At 46.8% G+C, this 18,523-nt stretch overlaps 1 protein-coding gene across 7 annotated transcripts in view; it reads left to right on the forward strand.

Annotated features, from left to right (window-relative positions):
- Positions 1-7,927: 7,927 nt before the first annotated feature.
- ENAH (ENAH actin regulator) overlaps positions 7,928-18,523 on the forward strand; it is a 130,574-nt gene continuing 119,978 nt past the window's right edge. For 6 of the 7 annotated variants that reach the window (XM_059412913.1, XM_059412916.1, XM_059412918.1 and 3 more), the window contains exon 1: positions 8,333-8,580. In XM_059412913.1, the coding sequence (XP_059268896.1) occupies positions 8,516-8,580 (65 nt within the window). In that variant the 5' untranslated portion in view covers positions 8,333-8,515. Of the gene's footprint in view, positions 8,279-8,332; positions 8,581-18,523 lie in introns of those variants that run through there. The other variant, XM_059412915.1, reaches the window with a different exon arrangement.

The raw sequence follows: 18,523 nt of genomic DNA on the forward strand, positions 1-18,523 counted from the left end.
TTAGTATTTTAATATTATCTATTATGACTTGTAATATTATCTATTAGTGTATAATAATTTACATTTATTGTGATCGTTTTTATAAAAAAAAATCTCACCACACGGTGAACCCATGATTTGGTTCTGGCTAACTGGAGAGCCTCTTCATTCAGGTCTTCATGACTGGTTCCGGATGGTTATGTGGCTCAAGCTGGTCCAGAGTCCCTGCTGGTTGGACGGACTGTCCAGCTTTTGGATCACAGGGCTGTTAGAATGTGAACTTGAACCTTGCACAGTAGGAGAGAACAGGTCATTACACGAAGCTAGAGATGGTGACATTGAGCCCTGCATCTAGCTATCTAGCTAGTCTGAAGACAATCCTTGAAATTCACTGTCAGGCATGCCTGGGTGGCGTGGTCAGTTGAGTGTCTGACTCTTGGTTTCAGCTCAGGGCACGATCCCAAGGTCATGAAGTCGGGCTCTGCACTCAGAGTGGAGTCTGCTAAAGACCCTCCCTCTCCCTCGACCCTTCCCCATCAAAATAAATAAAGAAGTCTTTTTTTTTTTTAAGATTTTATTTATTTATTTGACAGAGAGAGATCACAAGTAGGCAGAGAGGTGGCAGAGCAAGGAAGGAAGCAGGCTCCCTGCTAAGCAGAGAGCCGGATATGAGGCTCAATTCCAGGACCCTGGGATCATGACCTGAGCCGAAGGCAGAGACTTTAACCCACTGAACCACCCAGGCACCCCAAAATAAATAAAGAAATCTTAAAAAAAAAAAAAAAGAAATACACAGTTAATTTCTTTCTTTTGCTTAAGCTACTTCAGATTGGGTTTCTGTCCATTGCGATCAGAATCCTGGCAAAAGAACCTGGGTAGAAGGTCAAAGCAGACGAGCTCCTTTTTTTGACCATGTTGCTAGCAAGGGTGGAATAGTTGTATTAGATTTAGCATCAGGGGCTCCTTACTACACTCCCCTTAGTGTCCTCTCACTAGAAACCCTATTATGAGAGGATTAAGTGCCTTATATGCTCGGGGTTGATGACAGATGAGTAGGAGTCAGCCAAGAGATCGAATTGCCCCATGTCAGTAGCTTTTATGCATTTATGCTCACACCTAGACTGCTTTGACTCTCCCTTCCCTACTTGTATCACCCCCATCCACTCGTAGAACAGGCTTACTTTGGAAAGTTCTGGGAGTCAAACCTGCCATAAACAATGCACTTGGCTCGATACATCAACTTTCAATATTAAACAGACTGTCCAGTGCTTGGGATACCTTGGGACCATGAAGAATCACAGGCCAGCTGTCTTAGGAATTGTTTCTTAACTTAATTTGGGCATCATTCCTTAAGGAAGGAGCGCCAAACCAGCCTCAACACTCAACAGAGGCCTGAAGATATAAATGACTCAAATAAAGCAAGTTGAGACTACCATCTCATTAGTAATAGGAGAGAAAATAAGGTGAAAAGAAGGAAAAGACCAGACTGTGAAACTTTGAAGGGAAATATTGTTAGCAAGTGAGAGACACTGAGTAAACTCAAGTTCAGTGGGATCTTCAGTGAAGGCAACATTGCAAAACCCCCACACAAAACAGGGGCTATTTATTTTTAAAGATTTATTTATTTTATATATTTTTTAAAAGGGGGTGCCTGGGTGGCTCAGTCTGTTAAGTGTCCGACTTAGGCTCAATTTATGATCTCAGGGTTCTGGGATCAAGCCCCACATAAGGTTCGCCACTCAGGAGGGAATCTGGTTCTCCCTTCTCCATCTGCCCCTCCCTCTGCTTGCACTCTGAGTGGGGATAGGGGGTTCGGAGGGAGAGGGAGAGAGTCTCCAGCAGACTTCCGGAACTTGATTCCAGAACCCTGAGATCATGACCTGAGCTGATGTCGAGAGTCAGAGAATTAACTGACTGAGCCACCCAGGTATCCCCAAACAGGAGCTATTTAAAGAAAAGTTAATGCCGAGATGCTTGACAGATATGCAATGCTACCCGAGTTATACCAGAAAGCACGGATGGGAAGCTAAGACAGGAAGTGGGGTTGCATTCAAGACCCTTCCCTGACTTATTACAACCATGTGGATTGGTGGTACATTCTCAGTGAGTACGTCAGTCCTTAAAAAGTAGTCTTTCACAAGAGAATATACCAACAGAGATTACAACTCTCATTCCAGACTGAGACTTTTGAGCCCAATTCCTTTGCAAAAGATCAAAGTTCCAGAAAGCATGGAGTCACCCAGGGGGTGTGGTATTCCCTGTCTAGGCTCTCCAATAACCAACTGGAAGATTAATAAAGAGAATGTACACACCTCTCTAGGCACCTTGAGGGTTTGGCCTCCTCCATGTTTGTTGGTCTTGGCCACCATGTTTGTTGATTGCCGTGTATTCAATGAAAAACGTACTCTAACATAGTCCAACATACTCCAAGCGTTTGCATATGAGTTTTTGGTTCACTGGGTTGGCTTAAGAAACCACTCCTCTAAGCTCTGTACCCCTCTGCAAGTTGTGTGCGTGGGACAGCCGAGGTAAAGGCAAGCTGAAGGAGTGAGTTCCTCTGGTCACTTTTCAGTAGCGTTATTATTCTGGAAAACAAATGTACAAACATTATTAGAGCTCTCTCATTTGGGGAGACTCATTTGAGTGCTTCCATTGAGCGAAGTACCAGCCTGCAAACCATGACATAAACCTGTGTCTAAGGCAGGGTTGGGGTGGGGTGGGGTGTAGTTTATTTCCTGCTGGGAGACCAGATGTCATGATTTACTGGGTAGCCTCCTCTTGTGGCTACCAAGGGTTGGTAAGGAAGAGGTAAATGACTTGAGAGTGTTTTGCTTGTTTTGTTTTTAAACATGTTAGTCTCGTTTCCTAAGTGGACTGTGAGTTTTTTTTTTCTCTCTCTCTTTTATTCAGAGGAAGTGACGTAGATGAGACTCACTTGTGCATAGCTTGAAAATGTGGCCTGTGGAATGGCTTTTCCAGTTTTCTCATCAACTGCTTAACCCTCCTGGACTTCACTTGCACGAGCTGTATGCCCAGCAAGGATGAAAGAATGGGCCCCACTTCCCAGGAATGTTGGGAGGATTTAATGAGGTATGTAAATGCCTCGAGGGTTAGCAAATACCATTATTGGCCAGCCGATTACTGAGCCACACTCATCACTCACAGTCCTGTGACTCTAAGACCATTACTTTTCTCAGATGGAGAGCCTATCCATATGGGCTTCCATCTAAAGCAGGGATTGTTAGCACAGACAGGAGAGGGGAAGGGTTCTGCCTTTAATTTCTTTTACGTTTTGATTTGCAGTTCAATTCACTGATTGCTGCACCAAGAATTCAGCCACCAGCTACCTTGCTTACAGACTCAGCCTCTTCTTATGCAGAATGGATATGACGTCACCATCTTTCCTCCTCATAAGTTGGTGGTAGCGATCAATGATTGCTGGAGGTTGCTGCTTTTCTTTCAACTATAGGAAGACTTGATCCAGAGGATTCTGGATTCTGGATTCTGGATTCTGACATTAAACTTAAGAGAATGAAGAGTTAAAGATCCTTTCTTGAATTAGATTCTGGCCAGATCACCATGCTTAGCAACAGTTTCAAAGAGAAAGATAGCTGGGATTTTTAATGAACTTTGCAACAAACAGCCTGGCTCTTGAGCAAAGCCACAGACGATACAGTGTGAAGCCATGTGAACTCATTTTGGACAGCCTGCTCGTTCAGGATACAGCCTCCTGGTACTGTCTTTCTCCGCTACTGTCATTAGGCAGAAAATCATCTTTTCTTTATTAACTTTCTGCCTGATCCCCTTTGAGGAAAGACTCCAAGGTCAGTTGTCACCTGATTGTAATGTCCCTAAGATGATTGACTGGTATTCTAGAGTCTGATTACAGTAAATGGGACAAGTAAATCAATGTAAATGCAAGAAAGAGGGAAACCACTAGTTCTTCCCAAGCTATCAGCAGATCTTAGAAGACGTGAGGGTTCAGAAATGGATTGTGGTGGTGCCTCTTTTCCATCCAGTCTGTAAAGCACCATGATTTGATTGTTATCTAGAACTGGAGCCCATCTATTAAAAAATCTTAAAAAAATCGTTGGGGCAGAGGGGAATGCCTGTGTGGCTCAGTCGGGTGAAGCATCTGTCTTTGGCTCAGGTCATGATCCCAGTCTTGGGATCGAGTCCCACATTGGGCACCTGGCTCAGTGGGGAGCCTGCTTCTCCCTCTGCCTACTACTCCCTCTGCTTCTACCTTCTCTCTCTGAAAATAGACAAATAAAAAAATTCTTTAGGACTGGAGCCCACCTGCTGTATTCTTTAAATAGCACCTGTGGCAGGGGTACCTGGGGGCTCAGTCTTTTGGGCATCTGACTCTTGATTTTGGTTTAGATCATGACCTCATGATGGGTCGTGAGATGGAGCCCCACATTGGGCTCCCCTGCTAAGCATGGGGTCTGCTTGGGATTCTCTCCCTCTGCCCTTCCCCCTCCCCAATAATCTTTGAATCACAGCCATGGCTGAATTCTGTGGAAATAACGTACTGCATTTTATTGAATATGGTGTCTAACAGTTCAGTGTAACAGTTCAGGATTTTGGAATCTTCCGTCGTTACCACAGTGAAGCACTGAGAAAAGAGACTCTGGGAAGAGGAAATGAAATTAACTGAATAAGTCCTAATTTGGAAGGGAGAAAAATGACAAATGGAGAAAAACACAAATGTCAGAGGCAAATACTTTCCCCTCATGTTTACGTCTTCTGATAATATTTTAGGACCCAGATTATATATTGGCAGCTAGGGCTGAAAGATGAGTAAGAAAATATCTTGAATCCTACTGGAACATCACATTCTCCATTATTTCTTTTTTCCCCTTCTTGGAGAGATAAACAATATGCCATGAGCTGGTTAGCCACACAAGAAAAAATACTGATAACAGAAGAAGGATGCATACAATCACGTTCCCTCTGAGTGACCTGCTCTTCCCTAAGTCACTCCTGGAGAACCCTTTTTTGGGTGCCCGGGAGACCATGCCTACAACCCATAGCGCTGACTTCCTGACGGGTGAATTGCATTAGTCATTCATCCTCCTCATGCCCATAAATGGAGGACAAGCCCACACTGATGCTATCAGACGGATTTAAACAAGGCGTGTTCTGAGAGAGCCCTCCGAACCAGACTGACAACACTCCGGCAGCAAACTCATCTTCGGCAGAAGCATGGATTCTGTTTCATCTCACGCCTGGCTGCACACTGACAGATGTGTAGACCAACACCAAGGCTGTGAATACCTAGGGCTTGGAGCAGACCTCCTACGGTCCTATCCAGCTGGGGTGTTGCTGGAGGAGGCGACGTGGAGGCTCACACACTTAGCATTAAGAGGAGAATCCATTTCTTTTGATGAATGGTCTCTTTTTCATCTTTGATTAGAACGGGTGGACATTCCTTCCTTCCTGCCTGCCTTCTTTCACCTTTCAAACATCTGGGTGCCTATATAAAGGCCAGGCATTGGGTTTCTGGCTGGGCAATGCTTCTAGGTGTTCAAATCATTTTCGCCATCCAGCCTAGTCACTCAATTAAAAATTAGCCTTTAAGCAGGGTTTATGAGAAGAGAATCAGCTTTAACTTAGACCGCTTCATCCCGCTCTTCTTTTGCTATAGATAGGGGGTTTGAGGGGGCGGAAAGAGGACTAAACCTGTCCCTGGAAATCCTGGGTTTACATTCCCCCACAAAGTGGCTGTGTGACAGTGGGCAGTTTACTTAACCTCTCTAGGTCTCCGTTTCCCCTTCTGGAAAAACGAGTGGGAGGGATTTAAGATTCTTTCCATCTCTAAAATTCTTTAATTCCATAGGGCAACATGTTCCACAAAGTTTCCTCTGTGACCAGAACTCGTCTGTGATTTCCCAAGCTCGAGCTTTTCTTTGCCCCTTTTTGACTGTTAAACCAAATATGAATGAGAAGCAACAACATTTTGTCACAAGCAACAAATTGCTCTGCCACAGAATGACCTTTGAAGGTCGGGCCACCCATTGCAATATCCAAGTCCAAGGGCAACGGTATGCCCAACTCGAGAGCTGGAGAGCTGCCATGCCAAAGGATGGAAAGGGTCATAGGGAGCCAAGACTCTTGGCCGGTACATTTTTAATAAACGTAGAAAACAAGAGCAGCCTTTTCCACTCAGATTGCTTAATTTGGTGCCCATACCATTGGAACTTTGCTGTTAGGACAAAGATGATGTGATAGATGGCTTACTGAGTGCGGATGGATTAAATTTCACAAACGCGAAGTGGGTTATGGAGTCATCTGTAAGGCATTTTCTGGCAGGAGGAGGTGGTCTGAGTCATTACAGCAAAATCTCCACCCCCTTTGGGCCCTTTGTGAGAGTTTTCCCTGAAACGTAAGATTTGCTGAGCTTACTGTACTGCGGTGAACTGACTAGGGCAAATGGGTGCTAGTTCTTTGCGGTCGAGTCTGTCTTATTCATACCTCCCCCACGATGGCTCAGGGTTTCTTACTCCTTTTCCAAGTACAAAGCGTCCCAGCCAATGGTCTTCAGTTGATTTGGAGGATCCTCTTTGAGGTTGCGTGTGTTTTATGTTGATGGTCAAACGGTGCACCTCATAGTTTGTAGCTATGGTGTCTAGGGGTGCCCAGCGCGGGCCTGGCCCAGTCCCTGTGTTGTCTCCCTATCTCTGCTGGCAATATGGCAACAAGGACACCTGACTGGCAAGGCTGTTCTCTCTCCGTGCTTGGAGATCCCCGAATAAAACTCTCTGTGGCGGTAAGCTGTAATTAGGTATGTGGGTGGAAATTAGCGTTCTCCGAGTACACCGTGTTAAGGCAGACGCACGGAGCTTTTTACTACCTGAGGCCACCCTGGTCCTGGGCCATAGCTCCAGGACACTGCTTCCACAGGGTTATCGGCTTGGGGCTGCAGGTCCCGAAAAGAAAATCCTTCAGTACAGAAACTGGAACCTGGGGAAGTTTTTTATAGTTAAAACTGGGCCGCACAGTTCCATGAGACGAGGCAGGGATTGACCAAGCATGACTGTCACTCGCTTGCTCTGCTTCTGGAAGTGCACATGATCTCCAGTGTCCTAGTACAGTTGCAATTGTACGTCCATCTTAAAATAACACACCAAAACTTTTGAATAGATTCCTGGAGTCATGCTAGGGCCTCCATTTTGGACCGGAGCGCGCAGCGATCCGAACCTGGTTGCAGGGGAGCTTTTCCACGCCAGCCACCTTTTATACAGTAGAAGTCCCCCCGCCCACCTCGTCTCCCTCCTCCTCGTCGTCGGGACTCCAGGACGCCTGCCATTTGTCCATTCGGAAGCCCTGCTTGACTAGGGGATTTGTTTTTGGAGGCCGCCCCCCGCCCCGGGGCTTTCCACGAGTTTCCGGCGTCCGCAGTCCGCAGCTACCTTTCCAAGCAGGTGACTTGGAAGCCCCGTGAAAGACAGGGCCCCTTGACCCCTGGTCGCCGGGTCCCCCGCAAACGCCCCCACCGCCTGGCGACAGCCCCCGCCCCTCCGCCCGGAACCGCGTGCGCTCGCGGATGAGGTCATGCCCACTGCCGGGGAGCGTGTCTCCCGACTGGTGCGTCGCGCGGGCGGTCCCGGAGGACAGTGCGGCCCCCCTGTCGTGATTAGGTGCCCCGCCCCCGCCCAGGCGCGGGCTGGGGAGTCCGCAGCCCCCGCAGCCCCCGCAACCCCGGCGCCGGGGAGCGCAGCCGGCGGGCCCGAGGCCACAAAAGGACTCCGCCGAGCGCGCTCCGCAGGCCAGCGGGATCCGTCGGCCGGCGTGGGGGCGCTCCTGCCCCGCCCCTCGCCGCGCGCCCCCCACCCCGCCCCCGCCCCGGGGGTGGGGTGGGGGCGGGGAGGAGGGGGGTGGGGCGGGAGCGAGGGCGGCGCCTGCGTGCTCCCCGGCCGCGAGCCCCGCCTCCCCGGCCCCGCGCGGCGCTCGCGGCTCTCCTGCGCGGCTGCGACGCCGCCTGCACTCGGCCCGGCGGCGGGCTCCCTCTCAGGGCGGCCGGGCGCTCCCGCAGAGGGGACTACGCGCACCCGGCGGCGCGCCCGCCTCGGCCCCCGCCCTCGCAGCCTCGCGGCCTCCGCTGCGTCTCCCGCGCTCTGCCCGCGCCGCCGCTTTGTGCTGGGACATGGTGTAGCGCCGGCCGCCGGAGGAGGAGCCGCGCGCCGGCCGCCGTCCGCCGTCCGCCAGCCGCGTCCCCGCCCCCGGAGGAGAGGCCCCGGCTCGCGCCCCCCGCGTTCCCGGCCGCCGGGGAGCCGCGGGCCGCCGGCACCATGAGGTGAGGGCGCGGGCGCGGGCGGGGGCGGCGGGCCATTGTGCGGCGGGCGCCGCGACCCGGCGGAGGCCCCCACCCCCGGCGGGCGCCGCCCGGCCCCAGTGCTTCCGTCCCTTTGTCCCTCGGCCCTCGCTCCGCACCCGGCGCTGGGTCTCGTCGCGGCGCCGCCTGCCGTCCCCGGGGCCCTGCTCGGCCGGTCCCCTCCCCCGCCCGCGCGCCCGGCCGGGCCCCGGGATAGGGATGGGGAGGGGGTCGCGGGCCCTGGCGTGCGCGTTGCCGGGAGACGGGTATTGTTCCGGGCGGAGGTGAGGAATCGTGCGCCTGCATCCCGGCTGGAACCGGGGGTGGGGGGGGATGGGGAGGGCAGAAAAGTTTGGGAGCCCCGAGTGTGCGGTAGCGGGTGCCGGAGCGCGGTGGGCGCCGAGCACTGGAAGGTGACCGGGCGCCGGCGGGGCGGGGGCGCGGGCGCGGCGCGGGCCTGCGTCTGGAGGGCGCGTTGGCCTCCGGGGCGGCCGCGAGGCACTGTAGCGGCCGCTCCCCTCTCGCAGCCCGCGGGTCCTCCCCGGAGCCGCGGCGCCAGCGTGCGGTCGGGAAGCGGGCTTGCGGTGGCCGCGCGGGAGCCGCGGTGGGCTGCGTGCCCCCCCCCCCCCCCCGGCCCGCCCTGCTGGTGGTGACGCGCCGCGCACTGTGCGCCCCGGCCCGCTCGGCGCCGGGAGCCCCGGGGGCTGGCGCAGGACTCGGGGCGGGTTGGCCTTCGGGCTTCGCCGCCGGGGGTCCCGTGGGGGGCTGCGCTCGGCCTCAAGGGGAGGTGGGCTCTCCTGCCTTCGCCGCGGAGGCCCCTTTGTGCTCGAGATTAATGGCCAGCCGTTGCCAAGACCTTCATAACGCAGTACAATGCGATTTCAGCGGCAGAGCCTTGAGATTCCTTTGCTTTGGCGAGAAAATGTCATGTCATTGGGATTCTTTCTCAATTTAAGTAGTTTCCATTTTAAACCCTAGTTTTCTTTATTTTTTTTCTATCCAGCTTGAACATTTTGCCATTTTTATTTTTAAATATGTTTTTGTGTGACATAACTGTGTTTTTCACTTCAGCTTACTGGGGATTTGAATTCTGTTTTCTCCGATTCTAAGTTACAAACCCTGGTTTTCTTAGCCTTAAAAATGTGTTTAAAGCTTTTAAAGAAAAGTGACCCCTTTTTCTTAGTCATTCCACACAACTTATTTTCCCAAATGTAATGGATCATTTTAAAATGTAATTATGGCGTGCAGACCAGAAACAACATCTCTGAAAAATTCAGCCGGAAAAACTTGAACCATGGGTTTGAGCTTTTTCTTTTTTTAAATCCGGGTACTAATGTCCTTGAAAACGCAGGAACTGTAATAAAACATATGTAACGTTATATCTTCTAGTAGCATTTATTGTTGATTTCTGTCTTAAAGACTCAATGCTGTAAGGAGTTTTGCAGACCAGAAGTTACGAGGTGTCCCTCCCCCCCAATCTCAACATTGAGAAATGTAGAACAGCGAAAACTCGGGGGTATTTTAAAATAAAATCATAAAAGCTTTTTGATTCAGAAGTTATGAACTAAAAAAAAAAAAAAAAAAAAGTCAAGTTCTGGGTACTCAGTGAAGTTTGATCCCTGTCCTGTGTAGTTGTCTGTGTCACAGGTAAATTACGTGTTCACTTACTTATAAGTTCCTTTTCTAATGCAGAGCAATTTGTAAATTTCTAAACTTCCTGCTCTGTTCCTTACTGAATTTGGAGTGGGTACTTGCCAGTAGCATAAAAGCAAAAACATGGGTGGCCAGGTCTGAAAGGTTTGCTCAGGTAGTCCACAGCAATTCTTCCATTCTTCGTAGGTAAATTCTGAATAATTGAGGAGCACAAAAGAGGATCAGCTTTTTCACTTGGTAGGCATTGGATTGTTTGGTAGGTGGTTGGTGCAACTCCCCTGTGCAAGTTTCCTTAGATCCTGGGGAAAGTAGGCTGCTTTGGTGTGGAAGTAAAAGGTTCTTGTGTCGGGTGCAAAAAGCTTTGGGATATTTTGGTGCTTAAGAAAGGGCTTTTCAGGTTATATTAATATTTGACTTCATCTCAGTGATGCTTTTGAGTGCAGTAGGACATTAGTATTAGGGTATTAAATAGAGTCTTTATATTAAGAGGTACTTGATGGTTTAAAGCCTGTACAGAAATAAGAATGGATGGGCAGGAATTTCCATGAAGTTGGTCAGAATTCCGAAGAGAGGATATGTTGCCATTTAAGTATTTGCGATAAGATCATTCAGATGACTTCAATTTCAGGAATAGCAAGCTGGCTGGGTGTAATATTCCTAGGCAGAAGGGGAGTGGATAATGCTTTACATTCCTGAGACCATCTTTAAGGCATTCTACACATGTGAAAAGCTCTATATAGAATTACTGGTTAATACTTTGTTTAAAGAAGATTCTCTAAAGAAATGAAAAGTTTCTCAGACAATACAGTGAAAAGGAGGAGGCCCCCAAAACTAGTAGTTTTGTTACCATAACTTCCAGGTTCTTGGTTCTACTATTTTTCATTTCAGTAATATTTCAAAAGAATAAGATGATTTGTGTTGGAGGTAGGTGTGTGTATATGTAGTAGTAATAGAGTGTAGGCCTTTTAAATGATTCCTTTTTTTTTTTTTTACTATTTGGTTACTCCAGATTTTTTTTTTTTTTAAGATTTATTTATTTCGGAGAGCACACAAGCAGGGAGGGGCAGAAGGAGAGGGAGAGAATCTTGCCTCCCACTGAGCACAGTGCAATGCAGGGCTGATCCCACCACCCTGAGATCATGACCTGAGCCAAAAACTCAAGAGTTGGGAGGATGCTTAATGGCCTGAGCTGCCCCGGAGCCCCAAGATCTCTTTTTTACAGAAGGAGGAGCTTTCTGACGTAACATAACTGTACATAGACTAGTGGGTAAGAAGAGCCTGGAAGATTATTGCTTTGATGTTTGCGGGTCCGTTGTGTATGTAAATAGTCCACGCTTCTACTCACCATTGTGTCACTTTCTCACCTTAGAAAGAAGAGGCGTGGTAGGGTTGTGAGGCTTCACCGAAGCCACTGGCTAGCTGGGGAACCTGCAGCTAATCATGTGATTTCACTGATCCATGTCTTAATATATGTAAAAAGGGACCGTTATTGACAGGGTAGTGGGGGTCAGATGATTGTGGAAGAGAAGATGTTTGCATGCCGTGTAGCGAGTACAGTAATGTTGCTTCTCTTGTTTCGGGGCTCGGCTCTTAGACTAGTTATGTAAAACTTTGGAGTAGTCTGCTTTACCTTTCTGGGCCTCTTCTGGTTCCTACATGGTAAGTAGGTAACATTTTACTTATCTTCTCCAGGTAGTGGCTCTCTTGTTGATAGGCACATAAATGTGTTTCTGGGTTTGGAGGGAAAGAGTGCTTGATGTCCTCCCCCTCGGGGTTGCTTTGGGAGGTGCGTGGTCCCAGAGAGTGGCGGTGGGAGGGTTTCCTGGAATGCTCCGTATCTGATCACCTGATCCAGTCCAGCCTTCTTATTTCATAAGTCAGGAAACTGATCTTTTACCATTTCCTTCCTCTGTGGATATTTAGAACCTTTGGGATACTTGTTATGATTTTTTGTTACTTTGCTTTATGGTAATAATAAGCTTAATACACATTTTAGAGTGTCAAATGATCAGGGCTCAGAAGATTCAGGATTTGCTCGTTAATGGAGCAGACTTGTAAAAATGGACATACCCTGTTTTTTCACAGGATTGTTGTGTTGAGTGTCAAGTAGGATGTCCGGGAACGGATGCAGCTACAAGTGCCTCTGTTCTCCTTGGTCTTCGCTTACACTGTAGCTGTCGGGTGTCTGACTTTCCCACACAGGTTTATTTTAGGGGCAGCAGCCAAATTTGCATTTTTGGGGGAATGCCAGCGCTCCTTATGTAGGCATCGGTTTGTGTTTTAGATGTTTATTAAGTATATAAATCTTGGTAACAGTTTGGATTAACAGAGAAGATTTACTGACGTTTGCACAGTGTTCAAGCGTTCTGGTACATTGCTAGCCTAGGTGGAATAAGCAGAATAACTAGGCAGACCCCATTTAGCTGGCCTAGAAGAAATAACATCCCAGTCTGATGGTTTTGGTTCCTTACCCTCCACACAGCTTAAATATGGGTGATTGTGTAACTTGTAAAACACCCAGTCTTCATCATGGATGTAAGACGGATTTGGGAAAATGTGATTTTGATTTTTATGTGGTCGTGAGAGAGGAAGAGAAGTAACCCTTCTCTGTGTTGCTTAAATCACAACATGCCCCACCCCCCACCCCAATGATGAATGGGATTGAGTGTGAGTAAAAGTTAAAGGAGAGAGTCTGAGATGAGCTGTACCTCAGTAGGTGGTTCCCCAAGTAAAGGCTTAGGAAGCTTTCTGGAGTAAAAAGCAAAAATGGAATTCTTTGTCAACCATCTGGGATGTAGTTCCAGATTTATCTACCCACCCCCCTCCCCAGCCATTCCCCTGTGTTCCCATATATTCTGTATATACATATTTTGCTTTTGCATTTATCACATTGTTTTATAAATAATGGACTTTTCTGTCCTGTTTCCTTGTAAGCTCCTTGAGGGCAGGGATTGCATTTTTTTGTTTATGGTATTGGTAAAATATTTGGCCAATGGAAGGTGCTCATGTCAATATTTGGCTTTGGCCCAGGTTTTCTTTTCCAGAATCTATGCCCTGGCAGTAACAAGCACCATTTTTGGAGCACCTTTAACATTCTTTAAGCTGGACTGGGTACCAGAGGGTATATTCTGGTATTTGGCATGTAATAAATGTTAATTTAATTCAAACAAAAGCCAGTATCTGGACCACAAGATTGGGGTAGAGTTTTTCTCTTATTCAGACACAAATGGAAATGGCAAAAGGTGTGTGACTCTGCTTTGTCCAGCTCCAAAGCTCTTTGGAGGATACCAGGATCCTGCCCTGACTCATTATATTCTGAATTAATAGAAGGTGGGTTTTTCTGTTTGTCAGTCTTTTTGATATGAGACTTATAACTGTTTTGAGCAAAACGCTTTTTTTCTGTGTCTCTTGGGTTAGCTTGTTTCTGTTCCACTTAGTGCATCCTTTGTTTTGATTCTCACTGGTGCTTTAAATGCTTTAAAATGCCTGTAATTTCTTAGTTTCTGATACAAAGAAGATGTATTTCTCAGCTCAGGCTGCCGTAACAGACAATAGCATAGACTGGGTGGCTCGAACCTCAGAAACTTAACTTTCTCAAAGTTCTGGATGCTGGTTGTCTGAGATCAGGGTGCTGGTGAGGTCTGGCTCTGGGTGGGCTCCCACTACCTCCTGGCAAACTGCCTTCTTGTGGTGTCTCCCTGTGTGGAGACTTAGAGACAGACAGAGATCTCTCTTCTCTTCCTGTAAGGTCACCAGTCCTGTGGATTTAGAGCCCACCCTACGACCTCATTTAATCTTAATTATCTCCTAAAAGTCCTGTCTCCAAATATAGTCACATTAGGGGTTAGGGCTTTGGCCTACGAATTTGGGGGGGTGCACAATTCAGTCTTGTAGCAGAAGGTGCCCACATTTTTGTTTTGTTTTGTTTTGTTTTTGATAGGACTTTGATGGAAGAAGCTAATTTGTATAATGTTTAGGCAGTCTGTAGATAGGTTTTAAGTAACTCTACACGTAAGTGTATTTTGCTAAAGAAAATAAATGAGGGAGGTGGTTTATGCAGGAGACATCATATGTTCTAGAAATTTCTATATATGGGGAAGCTTCTGTTTTTTAATGATTCTAATAAATTTAATTAACATGCAGCTTTTCCAAAGAACCATTTTGATGTGAAGCCGTGTCCACATATCTAAGTGTACAGGTGGGCACGGCAGCGGGTTAAGGGGACAGGCTTTGAGGTCAGTCTGAATCTGGGTTCTGTTTTGACATTTACCAGTTTGTTAACTTCTGGAATAGCTTCTAGTTTGAGATTTGAATTTCTTCTGTAAGAAGAAGAGGCTTTTTGCATTATAGAATTGTTGGCAAAATTAAATCAGAAATTATAGAAAACCCTGGCATGGCACTTGGCACATGAAATGGACTTGAGAGGAGGGAATCCCTTATTTCCATGAAAGTCTGCCATCTCCTCAGTTTGTGGGAACCATATGAGGAACCCTGTAAAATGGGACAGCTGCGTTAGGACACAGTTCGGCGGTTCCTTACAAAGTGAAACGCGGAGTTACGCTCCCAGGTGTGGATACCAGAGAAGCGAAAGCCTTCATGCACACAGGAGCAAGTCCACGGATGTCCATGGCGGCCGCATCCAGAGGAGTCACACAGTGGGGACAGCCCAGGTGGGTCGTCCTGACAGTGCCGACTCGGTAGGGAAGAAGATTCGAGATCTGCAGAGCACAGGTGGCATCAGATGAAGAGCCCTTTAGGTCAGATCGCAGGGGAGCGTGGGCTGCAGTGAGGGGCTCTTTCTGTGGCTCCCACGTGTGACTGTCTGCTCAGACCTGCAGTCCTGAGATGGCCCTCCCCCTCCTCTCACACCAGCGTCCCAAGCAACTTGGGACAGTTCAGTTTTTAACAATTTCAACAATTCATGAATCTGAAGTTTTAATTTAAAAACTTGGGTTATTTTTATGACTTTGTAATCTCTTTAATCATTCATATGTGTAGTATTTTGAGGGAATGAACCAATTACTGTTGTCCGGATAAATGCCTGGTCAGTGTCGTGTTGTGTTTTAGTGACTTTTTTCCTTGCGTTATAAACTGCCAGTACAGGTTTTATGTAAATTTTAGAAGATATGGAAAGTTTGAAGATGTTAATAACTCAAACCCAGACCATCCAGAATTTTGCTGTTTTGATTTGTAGCTTTTTAGGCTTTTTGTAATGCACATATGCAGCTGTAAATGTGTTTGTGTGTGTATGTCTATGTTTTAAGTAAAGGTGAAATTATACTACATTATATGGTTTGTAATTGGCACCTTTCTATGTAATTCTTGTCACTAAATACCAAGCTGTGTAATTTTAAGTGGCTGCACAGTATTTTTTCACTATGCTTTGGATGACCTTAATCTACTTAATTTATGTCTTAGGGGGTGGACTTTGAGATTTTTTTTCATTATTTTTGTTATTATGAAACTGCCATAAACATCTTTGGATATATGTCTTTGTGTACATGTTCGATATTTTGTACTTGTACATCTACTTGTATTTTGTGATAAATTCCTAGTAGTAGAATCAGCAGGATTTTTTTTGTTTCTCTTGCTTTTTTTTATTAGTAGGTCCTGTGAGGTCGACCTGTGTGTTTGCAGCTTCTTCTCTTTGATACTGCTGAAGTATAGGCCACTGTTACCTCATGTGAACATTTATTTATTTTTAATTTTTAAAAAAGATTTTATTTATTTGTTTATTTGTCAGAGAGAGAAAGCGCGTGTGCACAAGCAAGGGGCACAACAGGCAGAGGGAGAAGCAGGCTTCCCACAGAGGAAGGAGCCCATGTGGGGCTCCATCCCAGGACCCTGAGATCATGACCTGAGTCGAAGGCAGATGCTCAACTGACTGAGCCACCCAGGGTTCCCAAGATTTTATTTATAAGTGGATCTCTGCACCCAGTGCGTGGTACAAACTTAAAATCCCAAGATCAGGAGTCACAGGTTCCTCCAGGTGATCTAGCCAGGCACCTGTCACGGGAACATTTAGTGTCTCCCTGTTTCCATTCTCATCCCCCCCTCTTCCATGCAGCAGTTAGAATAATCTTAAAAGTGGCCACCAACTATTGTTATTCCTTGCTAAAGCCTTTGGTGGCATCTTCATACTCTTAGAATGAAACCCAAATTATTAAGGTCCTGATCCATCTGTGTTCCTAGTTCCCGGCACTGGCTTCTGTAAGTACACAGTAAATATGTGAGTGAATAATAAGTGAGGTGAATTTACCAGGCCAAAGGGAATTTTATTAGTTTTACCAGATTAGCAACATACATGAGAGTTCCAGTTAACTGACCTTCTGGCCAACTTAGGGCATTATCCACACCCAATGTGGGGCTGGATCTCCTGACCCTCAGATCAGGCGGTGCGCACTCCACTGTCCAAGCCAGCCAGGCACCCTTCTGTGTTTTGATTTGCATTTCCTTGATTGCTGGGAGAATCGGACATTTCTCATGTGATTATGGAACAGCTTTGTTTTTGTGCGAGTTGTCTGTCGGTCCACTTTGTCTGTTTTCTCCGTGGAATATTCAGTCCTCCTTGCAGTGATTCATTATGTAGTTAACAAGTAGCCCTTTGTCGTGCAGGTAAATCAGTTGCCTGGTAGACCGTGTGTGAACTGGCGGGGTGCACCTGGGGCTGGTGCCCCCGGATTTGCCCGTGTGTTTTCATCCCTTGGCTGGGCTCCTGTGGTGCGTCTTTCCGTCTCTCACCTAGAAGTGGCCATCGAAGTGCGCAAACTTTCATCAAACCTCTGCCGACAGCCTGTTCCCCAGCCTCCTGGGCAGAAGCTAGGCACATGCTCAAGCCCAGAGTTAAGGGCTGGGGGGCGAGGAGGGGTGGCGGAGATATGTCACCTTGTCTTTGAGTTTTGTTTGTTTTGGTGTAGAAGCACAACCATTTCGTGTCACATCTATCTGTCCTTACCTTGATCATTTCTGCCTTCTCCAGCCGAAAGCTGTATGTGTACGCCCCTATGTTTTCTTTTCCTTTGGTGGTTCTATTTATGCTTCAGTGTAAGCCACCTGCAGTTTCTTGTGATGTCATGTGGGAGACGTTAGGTTAACCTCGAGCTAAATAGTGAGTGTTTGATCACCTGTCAGTATCCTTTGTTGACTAACCCATCCTTTCTCGTTGGTTTAAAATGCCATGTCAGTGTGTCCTGGGTTTCCATAAACACTGGCTTCTGGATCTGGACTTGTTAATTATCTCATTCTGTGCTGTTTCCTCACAGTTCAGTGACTCTAAAGTTTATAATATATTTGAATGTCTAGGAAGTGAAATTACTGTTCATTTTCTTAGGATTTTCAGAACTTTATTTACTTTTCCATTTAGTGCATTCTTCTAGATTAGTCGTGGAATTATTTTATCAGTTACAACAAAAATGAAATAAAAAGAATAGGTATATCCCTAACCCTGTTGGGGTTTTGGTTTGAATTGTGTTAAGGTAATGGACTAATGGGTAAAGGACAGAATTGACCCTTTGATAGTATGAAGTTTTCTATTCTGTTTCCGTATTCAGACTTCTCACATCATCTTTAGGAAGGTGCAGCATCACATAGTTTCTAGTTCAGTAGGTTTGATGCGCTACCTTTAAAAAAACTTCTATATTTAGAAGTTAAACTTTCAGCTCATTTACACTGCTAGTACATCTGTTCTCATGTTTGCTTTTCTTAATTTTACTTAAAATATGTGTGCTTGTATTTAAACATAGTGTCTGGGATTTTAAAGTTTTTCCTTTGCTAAGAACTTAATTCCAAAGTCAGAATTTACATTCTATGGTTTTCTTAGATTTTGAAATCTAACTGCTAATGGTTATTGGGTACTCATTGCCTGAAATGCTTTACCTATTTCTAGGTTGATATTCCTCCAGTAAGTTTTTTTTTTTTTTTTTAAACATTTTATTTATTTATTTGAGAGAAATCTGCAGAGATAGCAAGTGAGAGCAGGAGCTGGGAGGAGAGGGGCAAGCAGGCTCCCTGCCAAGCAGGACCATGGTGGGATCATGACCTGAGCCAAAGGCAGCCACGTAATGACTGAGCCACCCTCAGTTGGAGGAGGTGCCCCTCCTCCAATAACTTACAAAGTAGTAGGAGCTGTTGTTACTGAGTCAAATGAGGACTCTGAGCCACAGAGGGCTACGGTGACTTGCCCAGGGTCACCTGCTAGTAACCGGTGGAGTGGGGGGTCCCGGCCCAGCAGGCTGGTTCTAGAGCTAACGTTCTCAACCAGTGTGCCCAGGGTCCTCTCTGTCCTGGTTAACTTGTGCGGACTGAAGTGTGTATTTAAGTTTTCTAAAATGTTGATGTGTGAGGAATGATTTGTTTTCTCCATGATCTCATCGTATACGGATGCTTTATTTTCTGCAGGTAACTGGTCCGAGAGCAGGGCTGCGTGGAAGGGGCAGGCCTAGATTGAGCGACACTTCAGTGATAGCCAGGCTGGGGAGAAAAGGCTTCATTTGTTTGGCTTTAATCCTAAACAACGAAACAAAATTATGAAAACATTCATGCTGTGGTTGCAACTGTGTTAAATTCTTAGAGGAA

This window comes from Mustela nigripes, chromosome 10, assembly GCF_022355385.1.
Source record: "Mustela nigripes isolate SB6536 chromosome 10, MUSNIG.SB6536, whole genome shotgun sequence".
NCBI lineage: Eukaryota > Metazoa > Chordata > Mammalia > Carnivora > Mustelidae > Mustela > Mustela nigripes.